Source organism: Alosa sapidissima, chromosome 1 (genome assembly GCF_018492685.1).
Source record: "Alosa sapidissima isolate fAloSap1 chromosome 1, fAloSap1.pri, whole genome shotgun sequence".
NCBI lineage: Eukaryota > Metazoa > Chordata > Actinopteri > Clupeiformes > Clupeidae > Alosa > Alosa sapidissima.
The window spans coordinates 30,424,612-30,443,207 of record NC_055957.1 but is presented as its reverse complement, the minus strand read 5'-3'; the positions used below and the strand labels follow the sequence as shown (position 1 = coordinate 30,443,207).

Sequence of the window (18,596 nt, the reverse complement as noted above, 5' to 3'; positions counted from 1 at the left end):
TTCCTTTCTTTGGCCCTCCTTAGTCTCTTTCACTTTCCACCTCTCTCTCTCTGTAGACCCTTATTAGTCTCTTCCTCTCTCTCTCTCTCTCTCTCTTTCTTTTGGCCCCCTCTGTGTGCCCAGGTTATTTGGAAATGTACAACATACTGTAATGCTTTTTCACCTGAGCCTCGGGAAAGGAAAACCTCTTGAGAGAATTAGACCTGTACATGTCCATCTGTCTGCGTGTGTTTTTGTGTGTGTGTGTATGTATGTATGTGTGTGTGTTTGTGTGTGTGTGTGTGTGTGTGTGTGTGTGTGTGTGCACTTTGATTTTATCCTGGTGGAGCATCCTAAACAATCAACTGACCATCTGTTGGCAGTTAGGAATAGTGGATCATGTTTAGGTTAACATCACTGACCAGCATTTGTGGCGAAACGATTCATTTGGCAACCAAATAACAGTTTATGGATCACAGAGAATGGACAACTGAAATATATATACCAATCATACCTTTTATACAATTTTATACTGCAAATTTTGTACAATTTACCTTTCTGCCATATTTGTGCCATGTCTCAATTCAATTGGACCCTTAACATAATTTATAATCCATGAATCCATGTCTTGTTGGATATGTACCTGGTCTTGATTATTCTGCTGTTCAGCTGGCCTCTCTCCTCTATGTGCTGCTGTAGGAAGTATAATATCAGAGTAGAGGACATCATGTTGCAGGACGTGCGTCACATCACTCTCACCTCCACCTATCGCCACGTCCAGGATGCCGTGAGCACAGCCCAGCTCAAAACACTGGCCCTGGTGGAGTCCAATGGTGAGCACTACTCACATGTACTCACATCCATGTCTGGGAAAGTCCGGCTCCAGGAAATATAAGTCCTATCACATATTTGACCATTTACTAAACCACCTTATATAAAGTGACACAGGTCTTTAGCCAGGAGTTCTACTTTCTGGAGCCAGAGTTTCCACGTCTGATGCCTGCATATACATTCAAACTACCTACACCCCATAGACAAGAACAAGCGCATGCACACACACACACACACACACACACACACACACACACACACACACACACACACACACACACACATATATACACACATACATACATACATACATACATACATACATACATACATACAATATACATACATACACTGTAACCGATGTATTTATTGCAATCCCTCAAGCATGAATATAGTGGTGAGCCACTCCTATACACACACTTCTTCACAGTCGATCACCACTAAACAAATCAGAGCAGCACCTCTTGTGACCCATGTACAGTAATAAAACATCTCCTAAGACACAGTTCTGTACACCCGATACCCTACAGGTTCATTTTTCATTTTCATGTTTTTGTTGCTCTGATTTAAACCCTTTTCCCCTCTCCCATTTCCCTCATGCTCCTGCTTTTTTATGATCCGATTTATTTTTGTCACTGTCTCACTGTGTTTCTCTGTTGGACTCACATCCTTACTGCATCTCAAGTCAAATTCAACCATGTCTTTCTCTCTTTCTCTCTTCCTCTCTCCCTCTCTCCCTCCCTCCCTCTCTCCCTCCCTCCCTCCCTCCCTCCTTCCCCAGAGTCCATGATACTGCTCGGCTCCATTGAGCGCTCCCAGCTCCAGTCCCTGCTCTCCCTGCAGCTGGGTCGCACTCGGCGGCTGGAGTTCCTGCGAGAACGGGCCCAGGACAACGGTGCCCACCTCCCCATGCTGATAGGCCAGGACAGCCCGCCCAAGGGGAGCCGCGGGGTCCGGTTCCTGGTGAGCAGCGCCGGGGTGGGTCAGAGGGGTCAGAACCTGGGGCTGGGAAACATCACTCTCAAGCTGTGCAATGTCAATGTTTTGTTGTTTTGGTTAGATATAGAAACATTTTCACCTGAGGAAAACTAGCTGTATAAAAACATTTCTTAATACCTCTGTTAGGCGGGGATCACATTAGCCAGCGACAAGCGGCAGCGACAAACGTAACGCAACGCTCAGACCATAATAAGTTTTGTCTCGTTCCTAAGGAACACAAACGGTTTGTCAATTGAATACGCTCGCGTTGCGCTTTGACAGTTGAACCAAGTTCAACGCTCAGCTTGCTCAACCGTTCCGCTGCCAAACCATATAGAACAATAGGAAACCTGCCACTTGCCGCTGGCTAATCCCCGCCTTAAGCTCCTAACAGTCATCAGCCGCACCTGGCTTGCACCCTTTCCTCAAGAGCGTTGACAGGTGCAGAGCTGAGCTGCTGGAGACTTGAATGACGAGCAGAGGTGCTCTCAAAGCAGCGGCTCGGTTCATGGAGAGGATCGCTGGTCAATCTTTTCTCCTCTTTTCAGATCTCCACGGAAGAATCGTCCTATAGCCCAACTGTCTCCAACTCTCAGATTCCTCTGAAGTCTGCACTAAAGACAGTGTCTGCTGTCGGCAACACGGACACACCCAACAGTATGTGCTCAAACAAGTGATTAAAGAGTGATTAAAGGCTTTGGAATACTTGCATTGTGTTTCCCCTAAGATGATGTAAATCCATACTTGATGCCATATTATATGCGACCCATGTGTATTATAGTCCTTCTGTTTGCAGGCTCCCAAACACTGTCCTGTGAGGACCCTGAGCAGGAGCTGGTGGAGGTAAGGTTCATTTAAAGCAAAGCTCAGTACTCCTCTTAAAATACAAACTTAAATCACCCTTCCACCTAGCCATATAATGCCCTTCCACTGACCCCCGGCTGGAACTTCCGACTAATGTCTCACTGAAGCCTCTCTCTCCAACCTTGCACTTGAATATGACAGGGCAGCCAATGCACGCCTGAAAGCCATCAACGGGCGATTTTACAATAGTCAACAACTCTTGTTTTATTGTGTGTGTGCATAGTGAATGTTTGTAGGGAAGCTCTAGTTCTTTAAAGAAGCCAGTGAGCAGAGGTGGAAATCCCAAACTCTGATTGGGAATAAAAGACTGACAATATTTCATGTCAAATCAGCACCGCTTTCGGGGCAGGAGGAAGAACCAATCAGCTCTCTGGCCTAGAGCCTGTGTGCAGAGCAGATTCATGGCACAACAGACCACTTTCCACCTCTGCCAACAAGCATCACTCTTACCTTAATCGGTCCGAGCCCAGCCGGCCGCTGATCCATAGCGTGCGAGCAGGACCATTGTGTTAACCCTGTGTGCTCCTTCCTCTCTGTCTCTTTTCCTGGAAGAGCAAAGCTCGGGCCGTGGCTCGTAAGAGCAGGAGGCCCAGGCGAGTCAGGACCCCCTTGGCGGTAAGATCCCCACTCTGAGCCCTCTGGTCACCCTAAGCTCGCAATCACCAGCCTGCCCTTGAAGTGCCATAGCCTGGGTGCTAGCAAGGCTAACTCACACGCCAGTTTAGTGGATTCAGCCACAGTGGATTTTTGAAATTTTTTCTTTTCCCTTTTTTTCTCTACTCCTCATTATTATTGTTGCCGCTGCTGTACGGGAGAGGTGTGTGAATGAGTTCAGTAATTGTCATTGATCCGCACTGTACCCTTCATGGCTCGCTGTGGCTTGGGGGTTTTGATGGAGCATGTTGGGAGGGTTTAATTTAGGATTCCTGACCAAGCTGAACTGTACTGTTTGCTACGCTTCACAGCACAAGGTGAAACGGACGTCTCCAACTGGCAAACATACAATGCTGGTTGCTACTGCAGTACTGCTGTTCGCCCTATTCTCTTGAATTCTGAGACAAATTGCTTTAAAGCAGAGTGCTGTAAATGTTGAGTCAAAATACTGTGATATAGGATTTGTGATTTTATATTTCATATTCATGAGAAATCATTTGAATAATTGAATACATTCATAATGTCCCTTACAAAAATGAAATGTTTGCAGCAGATTTGCAGCAAACATGTGGGGGATTTGTGGGAAACAAATGAGTTCACTAGAAAATATTGCCAGAAGTTTGCCAATGTTGGCCACTAGAGGCAAACTTCCAGCAAAGTTCTGGCAGCAATGAGTTTGCCACTAGTGGCAAATGGTGTTCGCCAGTGATTTGCCACCACACTTAGCCAATAATGGCAAATTTCCTGTGAACTTCTGGTGACGAACCTAATTGGCATATGACCTTGCCGCAAATTTGCGGCAACTGTTCGCCAGAGAAATAAAATTTCTGTAAGGTTCTTCAATTAGCTAAACTATGGAAAAATGTCTTGCGTTGATTCAAGAGAATGTGGTAGATTATTTTACAAAAATGCATCCAAACCACCTCTGAAAGCAAAAAGTTTCTCTTAATTCTTTGAAAATTGAATAGCATGACTGCTTTCGGGATGTAACAGGATGGATTTTACATACTCAGACTGCCCTCAAAAAAACAGTTCTTTGTTCTCCGCTTTTTAAATGCCTGTGTGCTTCTTCTGTAGTGGCTTTGGTAGTGGGATGATAATTTTGATTGTTGACAGTTGACAGTTTCACGCTTAGAGAAAGTCTTTTCTGTTTGTTTTTCTGTCTAAGAGGTTCATATGAGTCAGTTGTAGTTCTTAGAATGGAAGGTGTGTGTGTGAGAGAGAGAGAGAGAAAGAGAGAATCAACCTGTGGAGATCTGTTTGTAACGCTGTTCTATGTCCTGCAGGCTCCAGACGTGGAGGATGACATGACTACAGCTGAGGTATGTCTCTCCCCAGACTCATATCTATCAACCAATCTGCCGACGTAATCCCTCACAGACAAGCCGTGACTGACTCATTGACTCACTGCTCTTGCCATTTGTCAGATTGCTGAGTGGGAGGAGAGACAGCTGGATGAACCTGTAGACTTCAAGAACTGCAAAATAGACCCTGCCCCTTTCCAGCTGGTGGAGCGCACCTCCTTACACAAGGTTGGGATGGGTCTAAGCCCTGGACATCTTCTTACATTAGTCGTCATTTAGCAGACACACTTATCCAGAGAAACGTAGCATCTCTGAGCTAGCTAAAGGGATAGTCCCCCTGCTGAATTGTAAGTGCTTTGCTCATGCCCATTTGAACCCATAACCCTGGTTTTCTGTTTGGAAGCCCAGTGCTCTGACCACTAGACCTCCACCACGCCATGCCACCGCAGCTATTCACCTCAGTCCACTCCACACACTTAAGTAGTTTCCAAATGGTCCAGTGATTCACCTACTTCACCAGAAAGACAATTTAGCTCATCTGTGGAAATGATGTATTCGGTCAGCACAAACAGTGTTTCAGCTGAGGCACCCATCATCAGGGAAACCATTTTAAATTCTCAGCTTTATGTTTATCGTCTATTGAATGATGACAGGGATACTGTAATACAAAGCACTTCTAATATCAAAGCACAAATTAACTGTGGGTTCCAAGTGTCCTAAAGCTGCTTGTGTACATGCTCTGTTTGCCCTGACAGACCCACACCATCTTCTCGCTGCTGGGACTGGACCATGCTTACGTCACCAGTACGGGCCGGCTGGTGGGAGTCGTGTCTTTGAGAGAGGTGAGTACCGCAGCAGGACCTAGCCAGGCAATGGCAGCAGAGTCAGCATAAGTGACAGCAGTCGTCATAATCCTTCTTTCCTCCAAACTGCTGTCAGTGTACACAAAAAGAGTTGATTTTGGCAGTTGATCTTGGAAGTCGACCTCTGTGTGGTAGTCTAGATGGAATTCATGTAGGCAGAGAGTTTTCATCACTATTTTGGCATGCATGCAGGATATCATTACCATAATCCCACATTAAATGGTTGTCAAATCAAGTCAAGTCATTTAGATCAAAAACACCTGTGATTGACTTGACAAAAAAACGTCTGATGCCTCAAGCCGAAGGCGATGATTTATAAACCATTAGAGCTCCTTCCTCTTAGCACATGCATAATTTCTCACACACGTTTCTAAAACTAAAGTGGGCTATCGCCCCCTCCCTTCCCCTTTACGTCTCCTTGTCTGTGTCTGTGTCTCTGTGTTTATGTCTGTGTCTGCGTGTCTGCGATCCTCTGCGTGTATCATAATAACCTCTATGCTGAAGAGTCTCCCCCTTGACCTGTAACAAAGCATACATTTAATTGAGAATACTGGAAAGACAACCTGAATTGTTGAAAAAGACATTTTATTATATTTTTAAAAATATATGCTCATTTTTTTTAACATTACATTTAGCTGACGCATTTTTAACCAAAGCGACTAACAACATGGTAAACAGTTTAAGCTTTTTAAAGCAATTCTCTCAACAATTCTAGGACAATTTAAAAAAGGTAGATTACAATAACAATAAGTGCATTAGTGAGTGCTGTTTTTAAACAGTCGAGTGTCAGTTCTAGTCAGGTGGTAAGTGCTAGGATCAGCAAGACTAGTTGTAAGTAGTGCTATGAGAGGAGATGTTCTCTGAAGAGCTGGGTCTTCAGGAGTTTTTTGAAGATGGAGAGGGATGTCCCTGCTCTAGTAGGAACTGGTAGTGTGTTCCACCTACGAGGAGCAACAGATGGGCAGCCGTGGCTTACTGGTTAGGGCTTCGGGCTTGTAACCGAAGGGTTGCCGGTTCGATACCAGACCCAGTAGAAAAAATGTGGGCGGGGGAAATGGTTGAGCACTGCTCTCCCATGCCCACATCCACGGCTGAAGTGCCCTTGAGCAAGGCACCTAACCCCTCACTGCTCCCCGAGCGCCGCTGTTGTTGCAGGCAGCTCACTGCGCCGGGGTTAGTGTGTGCTTTACCTCACTGTGTGTTCACTGTGTGCTGTGTGTGTTTCACTAATTCACGGATTGGGATTGGGATAAATGCAGAGACCAAATTTCCCTCACGGGATCAAAAGAGTAATATACTTATACTAATTATATAGATGAGAAAAGTTTGGATTGGCCTGAGCATACCGGTGGCAGAGCTAGACGTTGTTCGTCTGAGGAGAGCAACGGTCTGGAGATAGCATATGCCTGTATGAGGGCATTCAAGTAGGTGGGATGATGCCAGCAACTCGTATAAAAAAAAAGTTGGGATAGTGCATTCTCTCTATATTGTATCAGAGTTTGTAGCAAAAGACGCATATTTAGTGTGTTTATTATCGCACTTCTCAACTGGGGGGACCCCGAGTGCAAATCTCCTTAAGTGCTGCTTTAAGGCATTTAAAGATACAGTATGGTTGTATGGTGTTTAGAAGTGTAAAATATCAACCTGAGACCTGGATGCATTTATAATGATACATTTGCACACAAATAACTGACATCAGTGATGTCTTCGACACGAAGATCCCTGGAACTATGCTACTACTATGCTCCCACAGGTCCAGAGGTGTAGTTCGAACTGCACAACTTTAACGACAGTGTTCGCGAACGTTCGTTGGAACTATGGTTTTAAGAAACACTTGTGTCGCTTAACGATGCATTGGACTATGTAAGTTGCAGCACCATAGATCAAACTATCGTTTTGGGAAACTTGCATAGTTCTAACCATGTAAGGTGCTAACATAGTTGCAAACTATGCTTTTGGGAAACACCCCTGAACATCAACTTTTTTACTGATACTATTTCTAATGTTTTCACTCTGGTGCATTCAGAGTAGACTAAGAGAGAGAGACCACTTGATAATACAGTAGGTGGAAAGGAGCAAAGAGAACATAAGGACATACTGTATCTAGGTGCCATAGCTTAGTCTAGGGTGCAGTTGTTTTGCTTTCAATATTGAGTAGATCACATTGAACCATGGTAATCTGGCCACACATAGGCCAAAAGGGCAAAATTAGAAGAAAACAGAGCAAACATGCAAATGTTGCACGACCAAGTTTTAAAATAAAACAAATAGGCTACAACTTTGGCCACAATATCTGGACTTGTTTTCTGTAGCAATGCATAGGCTTTCATAATAGTTATGGTTGTAATTTATTCATCTGTAATCAATGGCATTAGAATAACATGAAAATGTGAATAACAGGACACTATTTTAAAAGGAAAACATATAAATATCACTCCATCTGTTCATGAATTTGTACATGGGACATATTTGCCCCCCCCCCCCCCTCAATGAATGTTGACTTTATGGCTACAGATTTGTACAGTTCACCTAACCTTCACACAGCGGGTCAATGTTTTTAGACAAAGGGTTGTATAACATTACCTGAAAGGCTGCTCTTCAGGGTGACATGTAAATATTGTGGCTGTGGCAAGAACTCTGCTTCCTGTTTTACACTTTGTACATCTGTCTCACATCCTGCTCACCTCTGGCGTTCTCTTGACAGCTGAGGAAGGCCATCGAGGGCTCGGTGACAGTCACAGGTGTGAAAGTGCGCCCTCCACTGGCCAGCTTCCGTGACAGTGGCACCAGCACCAGCGTGGCGGAGGTGACCGAACTGCACAAGCTGTGGAATCGGCACCGGAGCCTGTCGTTGCCACGGGAACCGAGCCCACCCGAATTGGAGGACCAGTCGGACTTGGCCTTGGACGGCAGCCCAGTGTTCAGCAGGGACTGCACCGAGCTGTCCACTCAGAACACCACGCTGCAGTCAGATGACCAATCAGAGGTGGTATGCGAGTCAGCCAGCCCCTCCCATTCCCCAGAAACACTTCCAGAGTTGCCATGTGACTATGATTCCACCCACCTGGATGTGGACCAATCAGGAGCTGAGGAGGAGCTTTGCCCTTCCCCGTCTGAAGAGCCGCCAGAGGAAGTGTGTGAAGCAGCTGAGGCCGACACAAAGGATCTTGTAGAATGACTCTAACATTCTCTTACTCTCTCCCTCTTTCTTTCCCTCTGTGTCGATCTCTTTCTCCTCTCGTCCATGCACACAACCATAGGAAGACAGGGTAGTCTGGACCTAGCGGGGACTCTTACAGGTGTGTGTCGGGGGTGGGGGCAGCACTGATAACACCTTTATCACCTCCAGAACCCAGAGACTTCCTCTCTCCATATCATGTGTGTGTGTGGGTCAAAGATAGTGAAAGCACACGTGTGTCAGGGATGGAGGGATCCACAAGATCGGTGCAATGCCAAGGGAAGCACATGCACCAGTATGGGGGCATGTGTGAGGGAGCATGTAAAGACTGTGATTGTGTATGTGTGTGTATGTGTGTTTGTCTGTGTGTCTGTCTGTGTGTGTGTGTGTGTGTGTGCGTATATGTGTGTGTTGTGTGTGTGTGTGTGTGTAAGTGACTCAGCTGCAGCCAGCCCACATACCCATCTGGTGCTGACACTTTTAATCTAAATAAGATTGTCTCTGAGAACGAAACTACAATTTCTCTCCAAATATAGCTCCTAATAACCCAAACTGAAGGGAAGGAGAGAGGGAGGGAGGAATGAAGGGAGGGATGGATGGAGGGAGAACAAGAGAGGGGACTGGAGGAGAAACAGAAAAATGGGATGACGCAAGAGAGACAGGCAGAGGAGAGGGAAGGAACGAGTGGGAATAAATGGGAATAAACGACACGTTGTCACAAACAAGATAAATGCCACACTGCGGCAAAACCGCAGCCCTCTCCACACCACAACCACACCACAGCTCCACCACACCGGCCAAGCCTAAGAGCCTGCAGCGGAAAAGGTCCTAAAGCACACTGTAATTTACTCTACTACTACAATGGCATTTGTATTTAGCATTTAAGAGTCTTCGTCTGAATCCAAAGCATACGTGTGTGTGTGTGTGTGTGTGTGTGTGTGTGTGTGTTGTTGATCACAGGAGGTTAAGTGTTGATGGGGGTTAGTCACATGCGCTTGTACATCAGTGTCGCCAGTCTGCCCTGAAGCCCAGGCGAGTGTCAAAGCGGTCTGGGAATGTACTGCTCTTGTGTGACTGATCGGTGTGGGTGGACACCCCTCTTGCACGTGTAAATACCAACTCTCGTTGCTCTCTAAGCGTGCAAGTTGCACACGTTTGAGAGAATGAGCTCGAAAATAAAATAAACTGTAAGATCTGTATGTAAAAAGACTGCGATATGCACATGCATGTGCAAATAGAAATCCCCCCCCCTCCCACCCCCATCTTATCCCCCACACACACATGAAGGCCAAGAAGCTTCAGCCATACAGGTTAAACCCTGAACCTTGTGGCCGGTGATGTCAATAGATCTAATGTAGATAACTTGTACAGTAGAGAGCGTAGTTTTTTAGACTGGGGTAGAACTGCATTGGCCAGTTTAGGAATACAAACAGTCCAAAAACTTACAAATAGTGAGAGAATGCTGTATTTTATTTTATTTTTTAAGGAAGCTGTACTTGATCCTGTGGGTCTAATAAATGTTGCCTTTAGTTTAAGTACAGCTTTTGAGTCCTTAGCAACCCACTGAGGTCTGGATGACCACAAATGCCTAACTAGGCATCATTACCCACTTCCTTATGTTTGGTCTCGTTTTAATTGCTAAAATGCAATAAATGTCTACGTTTTGGAATGTATTGCCCGCCATATAAGATTATTTTTGGTGACCTTATTATAGAATGTACTGTATAGTGTTTTTAGACAACAAAGTGCACATGCAGTAGAGAGAAGCAATAAGTGCATAAATGGCCCTGAATGCTCTTTATAATCCCATTGAAGAAATGTGAATGAAATTTAAACTTTAACTCCTAACATGTATATAGAAAATATGCATACAAATCAACAGTTGACATTATTTTTAAGAATACATTGAATTGTTTTGTACATCAGTGACATATTAAATTCAATCTTTGAAGTTTAATGGCTTCTCATGTGCATGTTGTTCTGATCAATTTACACCATCACTCACTATGCTGGAGACGAGAATCGAACTGTTGTCTCTACAATACCTTACCTACCTACTGTACATACAGCAGGTTGTAGATTATATGACAGCCCTGGTATTGTAACTGTCAACGGTCATTCATGTAGCAGTGGAAGACTGTTGAGTGAGATCCAAGTATGGATTGATTGTACCTCTGCCAGCAAGTCAAATCTCTAAATCTACTTGGCAGTTTAATGACAGGGTTTTGCTATTTACTATGGGAAAACCAAGACATAGCTGTTCTCAGAGATTTTTCTTTGTTATTTATTCATAGTTGATAAACCAACCAATTGCACAACAAGTCATTGCAACAGAGAGAGGACTTAAAAGAGCAGTCTGAGAAAAAAGAAAAAGACACCAGTAGTTTCACATTTTGCCTCTCTTGGAGTACATCACACAGTGATCATAATAGAGTAATGGACACATTCCACTAACAGGCACACCGTTCCCGCTGACCACACACCACTGTCCTCGGGTCAGGCTGGGAGAGTGTGTGGAGAAAAATAGATAGGCGAGAAACATTCCTCATTCCGACATTTTTTTTTCATTAGGAATACTGTTATCGTTGGCTTCGACGCGGAGGCTTCAGGGCTTTTCCTTTGTCCTTTGAAAGGCCCCCCTCTTCACAGAGCTCCGCGATAAACCCGAAAGGCCCCCCTCTTCACAGAGCTCCGCGATAAACCCGAAAGGCCCCCCTCTTCACAGAGCTCCGCGATAAACCCGAAAGGCCCCCCTCTTCACAGAGCGCCGCGATAAACCCGAAAGGCCCCCCTCTTCACAGAGCGCCGCGATAAACCCGAAAGGCCCCCCTCTTCACAGAGCTCAGCGATAAACCCGAAAGGCCCCCCTCTTCACAGAGCTCAGCGATAAACCCGAAAGGCCCCCCTCTTCACAGAGCTCCGCGATAAACCCGAAAGGTCTTTCGTATGAGATACTAAGCAGAGATACATCACTTTTATTTTTATTTTTTTGTACAAACAAGAACAATGGATTATGTACTTTTTATCTTTGTCTTCACAGAAAAATACAAAACCTGATTGGTTAAGGATGCTGCAGTGTTGACGTTAGTGGACATGTGCGTGGGACAGGTCAGCACCGGGTCTGGGTTTGGAGGTAGCCGGAGGTCTTTCAGTCAGTCTCAGCCTCCGCTCCACAGCGAGTCCCAGCACATCAACAGCAGAATGCAGTGCAAAAGTCACCCTGAACTGTCACCTCAATCACGTACACTGTCTAGATACCCTACCCTCCACTCACAAAAGGAGAGAAGGTGTGTGTGTGTGTGTGTGTGTGTTACAGAGGGAGAAAGAAAAAGAAGGAGTAAAAGAGAGTCTGTGTGTCTGTATGCATCTTTGTGTGTGTGTGTGTGTGTGTGTGTATGCATCTTTGTGTGTGTGTGTGTGTGTGTGTGTGTGAATATTTGTATGTGATGGAAAGGGAATGAAAGAATGAGTAAAGAAGAGACTTTGTGTGAGAGAGATAAAAAGTGTGTGTGTGTGTGTGTGTGTGTTGGAGAAGGACAGTGAGTAGAGAAGAAAGGGGCATAGAGAGGAATGACAGGAAAGGAGAACCTGAAAGAGCGAGGGAACAATAGCTAAACAGAAGGACTAACAGAAAGGGGATGTAGTCTGGACATCACAGCTTCATGCACTCCCTCTCCTCCACCGCCTCCTCCTCCTCGAAGGACACTACGCCCGAGGTTTCGGACATGCTCCGGCAGTGGCTGTAGCAGTGAGCCGCCTCCTGGAAGACACTGTCCTCCCCTTCGTCCTCCCGCTCCTGCCCTTCGTCCTCCTCCTCCTCCTCCTCCTCCTCCTCATCCTCTGGGGAGAGGCCCGACTCAGAGTAGGAGTTGAGGGAGTAGTAGCAGGAGTCTCCCCCGCTCCACAAAGACCTCCGGCTGGGCCTGTGGGGACCGGAGTCACAGGTGGAGCCGGAGTTGAGCCCCCGGAGCTGCTCTTCCTTTCCCTTTTCCTCCTCCTCCTCCTCACCCAGGTAGGCGGGCTGAGTGGAGCTCCTTAGTGCCTCCTGCCTCTCACTGTTTGGTGGAGGCCGGGATTTGAGGAGGTCGCCCTGCACTACAGGATTGGACGAGCTGTGAGAGAGGTGCTGGGCCTCTGAGCTGTCAGTCTCAGCCAGGCACAGAGTTTGAGACAGTGGATTGGACGTGGCGGCGTCTGAGGGAGGAGTAAAGAATCAGAACGCCTATAAGAACAGGAAGACAGAAAAAAAAACACACAAACACACACACACACACACACACACACACACACACACACACACACACACACACACACACACGAGAGACGATAAAAGAAGATCAGATGGCAAGAGGAAGAGATGGCAAGACCCAACAGAAAATGATGGAGTAAACATAACAAACACGCCATGAAGCAACAGGAAGGTGAACACACCTGTCACAGAGACAGGTGTGAGTCGGAGAGCACCTGCACATACCTGTGCTCTCGGTCATCAGAGAGACGTCGTTGTTTTTGGAGTTGTCTTCATCGCAGGAGTCAGCATCCTCCTCTTCCTCCTTGACTCCGTCTTCCTCATCCACCGATGTCCAGGCGCGGAGTTTGGCTTCAGCGATGGCAAACTGCTCAGCCACACCTGGCAGAAAAATCATATTGCTGGTGTCAACACATACGTTTCATAGAACTGTTAAAAATCATGGGTTAGATTCAAAGCGCAGTGGAGGCGCAGGGCAATTTGGTTCTTGAAGTGCATATTTTTAGAGTAGCCATTGCATTAATGAAACTCATTCTTTGGGCCAAGTGTCAATAGGAGGCTCAGGATCTTCAGCCTACAATGTCTTTTCAATGTCCATTTTCTAGCAAAGTGTCCTTTTTTGTCAGGACGGAGTTGCAGTTGTAATTCAGAAGGGTTGTTCAATAAATACAAGCCTTCAAACCATATTTTTGTCTTGAATGCAGGACATTCACCTCAACCCCCAGTCCATCCAGAAGGACCGAATGGGGCCATTTTGTCTGGTACTGGTAGTGTAAAAGTGACAGGGATGCAAATAGGGTGCCTGCTGTTTATAGGACAGTGGCGGTTAACTGATGAGCTGACCTGGGGGGTGGAGAGAGGTGGAGCAGCAGGTGTACTCCTGTGGCAGGGTAATCTAATTGAACACCATCTGTTTGACTCACCGTGGCAATTCCATCAGCCAGGAGACAGGGGGGTTGGCAGTTGAGACAGTGACAGCGACAGTGACGCATGACTAGGCCCCGCCGAGGCCCAGATGAGATGGTCACTCAGACTCAGAGGAGAGGCTGAAGAGTCATGGCCATACGAACAGCAAAAGTGGACTACAGCCAATCAGCACCTGAGCCAAAGTGACGCAAGGGGCCAGGTGATTGGCTGACAGACACAGGAAGTGTGGGAGCGTACCTGCGGCGAAGCGAGCCTCCTGTTCGCCCTCCGTCAGATGGCAGTAGGAGCTGAAGTGGGACTGCAGGGTTGCGGTGGGCGGATCTAGAGGCTTGGACCAGCCTTTCCACTCGATGAGGTGAGCCACTCGGCCCTGGGCCATCGCAGTGGGCTTGGTCACATGGTCTTTCACCACCTGGGAAATACCTGAGGAAAGGCACAAGGCAAGCCATTTAAATACAAAGCATAAAACAAAGTGTTAATAGTAAAAATGTACCGTTAACACAAACAAGCATGTTACAATAAATATTCAAAATTGTTTTACAAAATTCATATCAAGATCTGCACAACACAGACTGTACTGGGTGCAGTATCCATGCCAGCTCAGCAGAGGAGAGGGTGCATGCAGGGACAAGGTCATGGGAATTGAAAGATCTGTGCACATTCTAAAGATTCCACAAACAGTAACAAAGACAAACATCCATCTACATTGCCGCTGCTTCAAACAACAAAATGGCAACAAGCTCAAATGGCAACAGACTAATAAGACGAAATGACAAAATGTGAGTCGGTATAAAGAGTAAATTGTTACCGTTAAATGAAGATCTGGCCAGAGCAGCAATCTCCTGAATGCTGAGGGCTTTCCTTGACTTGGGAAGCATGTCAGCAGGATCCTCAACCTGCGAGATTAAACCAATAGAGGAGCTTAACCTACAAGTTAAGATTGACAAGGTGCCTCTCACCATCCACATGGTTTAACATGTACCAACATTTAGTAGTGTTTGGTTTAGACACTAATTTATCATGCCGTCTTTTGCTAAAAGAGCAATAAAACATCTACTCAGAAAAAGCGACTGTATCAATCCTTGAAAATATCTGCCATTAGTGTCAAGACAGAGAGCAATTTACAGGCGCTTGTGAAATCAGGGCTGTTTCTTCTGGCAATTTAGAAAATAACCATGTGCTCGTCCTTCTGGAAAGAGAGGCTGAAAAAAAAATGACCTTTACAGCTCTTAGGGGTCTGACATTAACTGTTCGCTCTGACCTCTTTCCTGTAGTTAAAGCTGACAGGTGCATCTGCCATCCAACAACACTTATAGACAACACTTCAGTTGAATACGAAGTTCAAGTCTATTGTCAACCATACTTCCGTCGATCAATCAATTCCAGTAAAAACACTGAATTGCTCTATTTCTGATGCTTTCGGTAATCTAAATGAATAAATGCCCACCTTCTGCCAAGCTGTAGTCCCCATCGCCTGTCTGGTTAGCGGACGCATGGTGAGAACTGGGACCTGTTGCTGGCCCTGTGCTGAACTGAATTGAGGTGAGGTGGCAGGGAGCTGCGCTGCTTTCCCTGCATCACTGGCCCCGGTCCACGGACCGCCTCCACTGAGCAGATGCCAAAGCCAAAAGCCCCCGTAAGCTTCTTGACAGACTATTTCTCAGCTCTCAGTGATAAAGTGCAGGGCGTCCCTGTCACCATTAGGCATATGCCTCTCTCTTCAGCGGGGAAAGCTGCTCTGGTTAAACTCTCGCAATGGTGCACTATTACACAGAGCTCTTGAATCAGAGTGGCCTAACGTATGCTCCATACAGCTCAGCCTCTCCATCTGGCCAGCGCTGCAAGTGTAAACATATGCAGGAGCGCTGGGGGGGGGGCCTGCACTGACAGGGGGCCTCCAGAGAAGCTGAAAGGCTTTAGATGTCATATGGCAGGTTAAAGTTACTAATTTGATCCCTAATAACAGGCTACTTCCTAGAATCAGATTGATTCTAGGTGGGAAATGGGGGCTTCTTCTGCAAGTCCTGACTATCTTGAAGCCCTTCATAGCAAGCTGCTAAACTCAAGATAATAGTCAAGCTACTGCTTTATGTAGGGTCAAAGTTGCCATTGGCAGACCAGTTTCTCGCTTCTGAGCAGTTAGTTAATTTTGCTCATTTTTTGGCTTGTAGGCCTATAATTTATAAGTATAATAATTATAAGAAGAAGAAGAAGAAGTAGTATGTAGCCCATAGCCTAGTGAAAAAAAAAAAAAAAAATTAAAGTAGCATAGTCTATAGCCTAAATCGGATTTTTAATTGAAATTAAAGCCATCAGGTTAAAATGAAAATCTGGATTTAATGTATAAGAAACCAAACAAACGCTTTATCACTGACTTTAGGCTACTGTTAGGCGAATAGCCTATTCCATTTAGGAACAAGCAAGGCAAGTTAAGGCTATTTTATCTCAAAAAGGTTTCACTCCACACCGCTGTCTCAAATCTTGCATGGCTTTGGTCCGCCTCCCACGAGTTTTCTAGACGCTTCTTTTAAAAGCAGACGGATGGGCCTATAGGCCTATCTTAAATGGGATGAGACCCATTTCCACACATTAAGTCTAAACTTAAATAGGTCACCTATTTCCTTTCATCAAATATAAGTCAAATGACTGTTCAATGTGAGCAGGCTACAACAATGCAGAACAAATGCGGGCCGTTCAGTGTGCCTTTAGTTACGCAGCGGTCTGAATGGCAATTCAAATCCTGTTGAAAGCAACAAGTCACTTAAGGGCATTTTTCCAGACAAGCCTGACAAATAGTCTGCACAACAAGAAATTGTGACCTAATATTCGACTGGCATAAGGTGACCTCGATTAATCTGCTGTCTAAGAATGAGGTGCTTGTTTTTCTGTGGACTAGACACGATCAGTGCTCGATGCTCTAGCAAAAACAAGTGTTTGACGCATTGAAAATGCTCCCTCTGGTTTGTTGTTATGGCAACGACAGCCCCTTCACTTGCAGTGCGATAGCCTAATATGGTTGGAACCGACAAAGCAAAGATTGGAGATGACAGCGGTGATTACTATTTGATTAGTTGCCAAATGCATATGATGTCACATCAATTACGCACAGTTTACGCCAACCTAGACTGATGAATCACATTAACTATTCATAGCCTCTCAATACAATGGACAGGAGACCAGGCCTGTTTGTTCTGGAAAGTTGTTTTAAGTGATATTTTAAGCTTCATTTTCGTAACCTATAGGAACCCACAACGTTTCAGAAGAAATATTGCAGACGAACATGTGCGTAGGTGCTTTCGACCTTGAATAATTTCCACATCTTGTTATGGCCTTTTTGAAATGCTGGATACTATTAGCCTTTTCTGTAGACGATGGGCCTACCTCTGGTAGCCTATGCCCAACTGAATTGCATCTGCTTTATTATTGCACAATCTACTGCTGGTTTGAACGCGTACGACCGAAAATGATGGTCATGCTATTAAACGCCTGTAGAGCGCATACGAGGGTTTGTCATATTTAGCAGAAACTGCTTTAGGGAAAATGTCTAATGTAGTCTAATGTTGAGGTTTGGAAAAACATCTGCATGATCCTCTGTCAAGTTAGGACTGATTCAAACCGTTTTCCAAGGCTACGTAAACAAATCGCCGAGCGCTAATAGCATAAGACAGCGAGACGGCGCTCTCTAAGCGCGCGTCCATGAGATTGCTGGCAAGATCATTTTCAGGAACACTATAAAGCCGCTGTGCAGGACCTCGCTCTGTCTCCTGGCAACAGAAAACCACTGCCGCATATCAATTGACTATTCATTGTAGGTTACGTGATGGCGTGTCCAAATAGCCTCCTTCTCTCAACACCAAGGGCCTATACTACATGTTGCTTGAGACAGTCACTTCAAAGAAGACAAGCAACAGTAATAACTTAGTATATGATACTGTGCATGCACAAGAGTAATGATGTAGACATTTCTTACCTTTATGTTCAATTGGGGAAGCGCTGTCAGAAGCATTGCACATGGATACAGCATCAACCACAAACCTTAACAGGATTCGGTCGCATCGAAAGTAAAATGGCTAATGCACTTTACTTAACCTAAGCTTTGGGAGAACAGGAAATTGTAAGCATCAGCAAAGAACCACCACACTCAACCTCCCAAATGCGTCCCCTCGTTCTGTCCTACTGGCGGCGTCATCGGCGCAGCAGCATCTGAGGACCCACCTTGACGAGCGCTGTTTCTTAAAGCCACAGCAGCTCAAACTTGTGGTCCCTCCGTTGCATTATACATAAATGGACTCCTAGACTTATATCTTTTATTAGGTTATCAGAATAATTGCACCCCCACTGAAGACTGACCTCGTTCTGCACCAAACTTCTGTTTCATAGTTTTAGTTCGCGCTATATTTAATAAAAGATACGTCTAGGAGTCCATTTACCACGGAGTTTAAGTAATTGGCTATCCTAGTGTCATGTTGGATACAAGTTAGCCTACATTGACAAATGCATGGGTTGCTTCATGTTTCCAGTGACTGCAGTAGACTACTAACACCTCAACAATTTGATCTCACATTAAAAGGTCACATATGTCAACTTTACTTTTTCAGTGCTATAATGCGCATGTTTGGATATCTGGAATGGCTAACGTAAAAACGCCAAAACCCAGTCGTTTGTTTTTGGGCTGCCTACGTCTGGGAACGTAGCCTAATTCAGGGCGACGAGAATGAGCCAAGAGGGAACGCTTCTCAATTTATCTGGACAAAGTCTCCGCTCACGAC

General features: G+C 45.4%; 2 protein-coding genes across 6 annotated transcripts in view; one reads left to right on the top strand and one right to left on the bottom strand.

Annotated features, from left to right (window-relative positions):
- Positions 1-10,608, top strand: part of clcn2a (chloride channel, voltage-sensitive 2a) — a 124,590-nt gene extending 113,982 nt beyond the window's left edge. For all 4 annotated transcript variants that reach the window (XM_042098940.1, XM_042098955.1, XM_042098946.1 and 1 more), the window contains 9 exons: positions 679-812; positions 1,592-1,788; positions 2,337-2,445; positions 2,585-2,631; positions 3,205-3,267; positions 4,593-4,628; positions 4,734-4,838; positions 5,366-5,452; positions 8,178-10,608. In XM_042098940.1, coding sequence (XP_041954874.1) covers positions 679-812; positions 1,592-1,788; positions 2,337-2,445; positions 2,585-2,631; positions 3,205-3,267; positions 4,593-4,628; positions 4,734-4,838; positions 5,366-5,452; positions 8,178-8,651 — 1,252 coding nt within the window. In that variant the 3' untranslated portion in view covers positions 8,652-10,608. The remainder of the gene's footprint in view (positions 1-678; positions 813-1,591; positions 1,789-2,336; positions 2,446-2,584; positions 2,632-3,204; positions 3,268-4,592; positions 4,629-4,733; positions 4,839-5,365; positions 5,453-8,177) is intronic.
- A 943-nt stretch (positions 10,609-11,551) lies between these two features.
- Positions 11,552-18,119, bottom strand: fam131a (family with sequence similarity 131 member A). Of its 2 annotated transcripts, none has more exons than XM_042099500.1 (5): positions 17,798-18,119; positions 14,636-14,723; positions 14,065-14,250; positions 13,126-13,281; positions 11,552-12,845 (listed from the first exon to the last, which is right to left on the bottom strand). In XM_042099500.1, the coding sequence occupies exons 1-5, from the start codon at positions 17,849-17,851 to the stop codon at positions 12,304-12,306; spliced, it is 1,026 nt and encodes a 341-aa protein (XP_041955434.1). In that variant the 5' UTR covers positions 17,852-18,119; the 3' UTR covers positions 11,552-12,303. The 2 variants fall into 2 exon arrangements, with proteins under 2 accessions (XP_041955434.1, XP_041955444.1); XM_042099510.1 differs by lacking the exon at positions 17,798-18,119 and adding an exon at positions 15,275-16,056.
- Positions 18,120-18,596: the final 477 nt, after the last annotated feature.

What these genes read in the sequence shown, in the direction of transcription:
- fam131a (XM_042099500.1), bottom strand. Translation starts at nt 17,851, where the DNA reads ATGCTGTATCCATGTGCAATGCTTCTGACAGCGCTTCCCCAATTGAAC. An exon ending in GGCCAGATCTTCATTTAACG is followed by an intron (nt 14,251 to 14,635) that starts GTAACAATTTAC and finishes GCCTTTCCTCAG; the next exon opens with GTATTTCCCAGGTGGTGAAA. An exon ending in TCTGATGACCGAGAGCACAG is followed by an intron (nt 12,846 to 13,125) that starts GTATGTGCAGGT and finishes CTCCTCCCTCAG; the next exon opens with ACGCCGCCACGTCCAATCCA.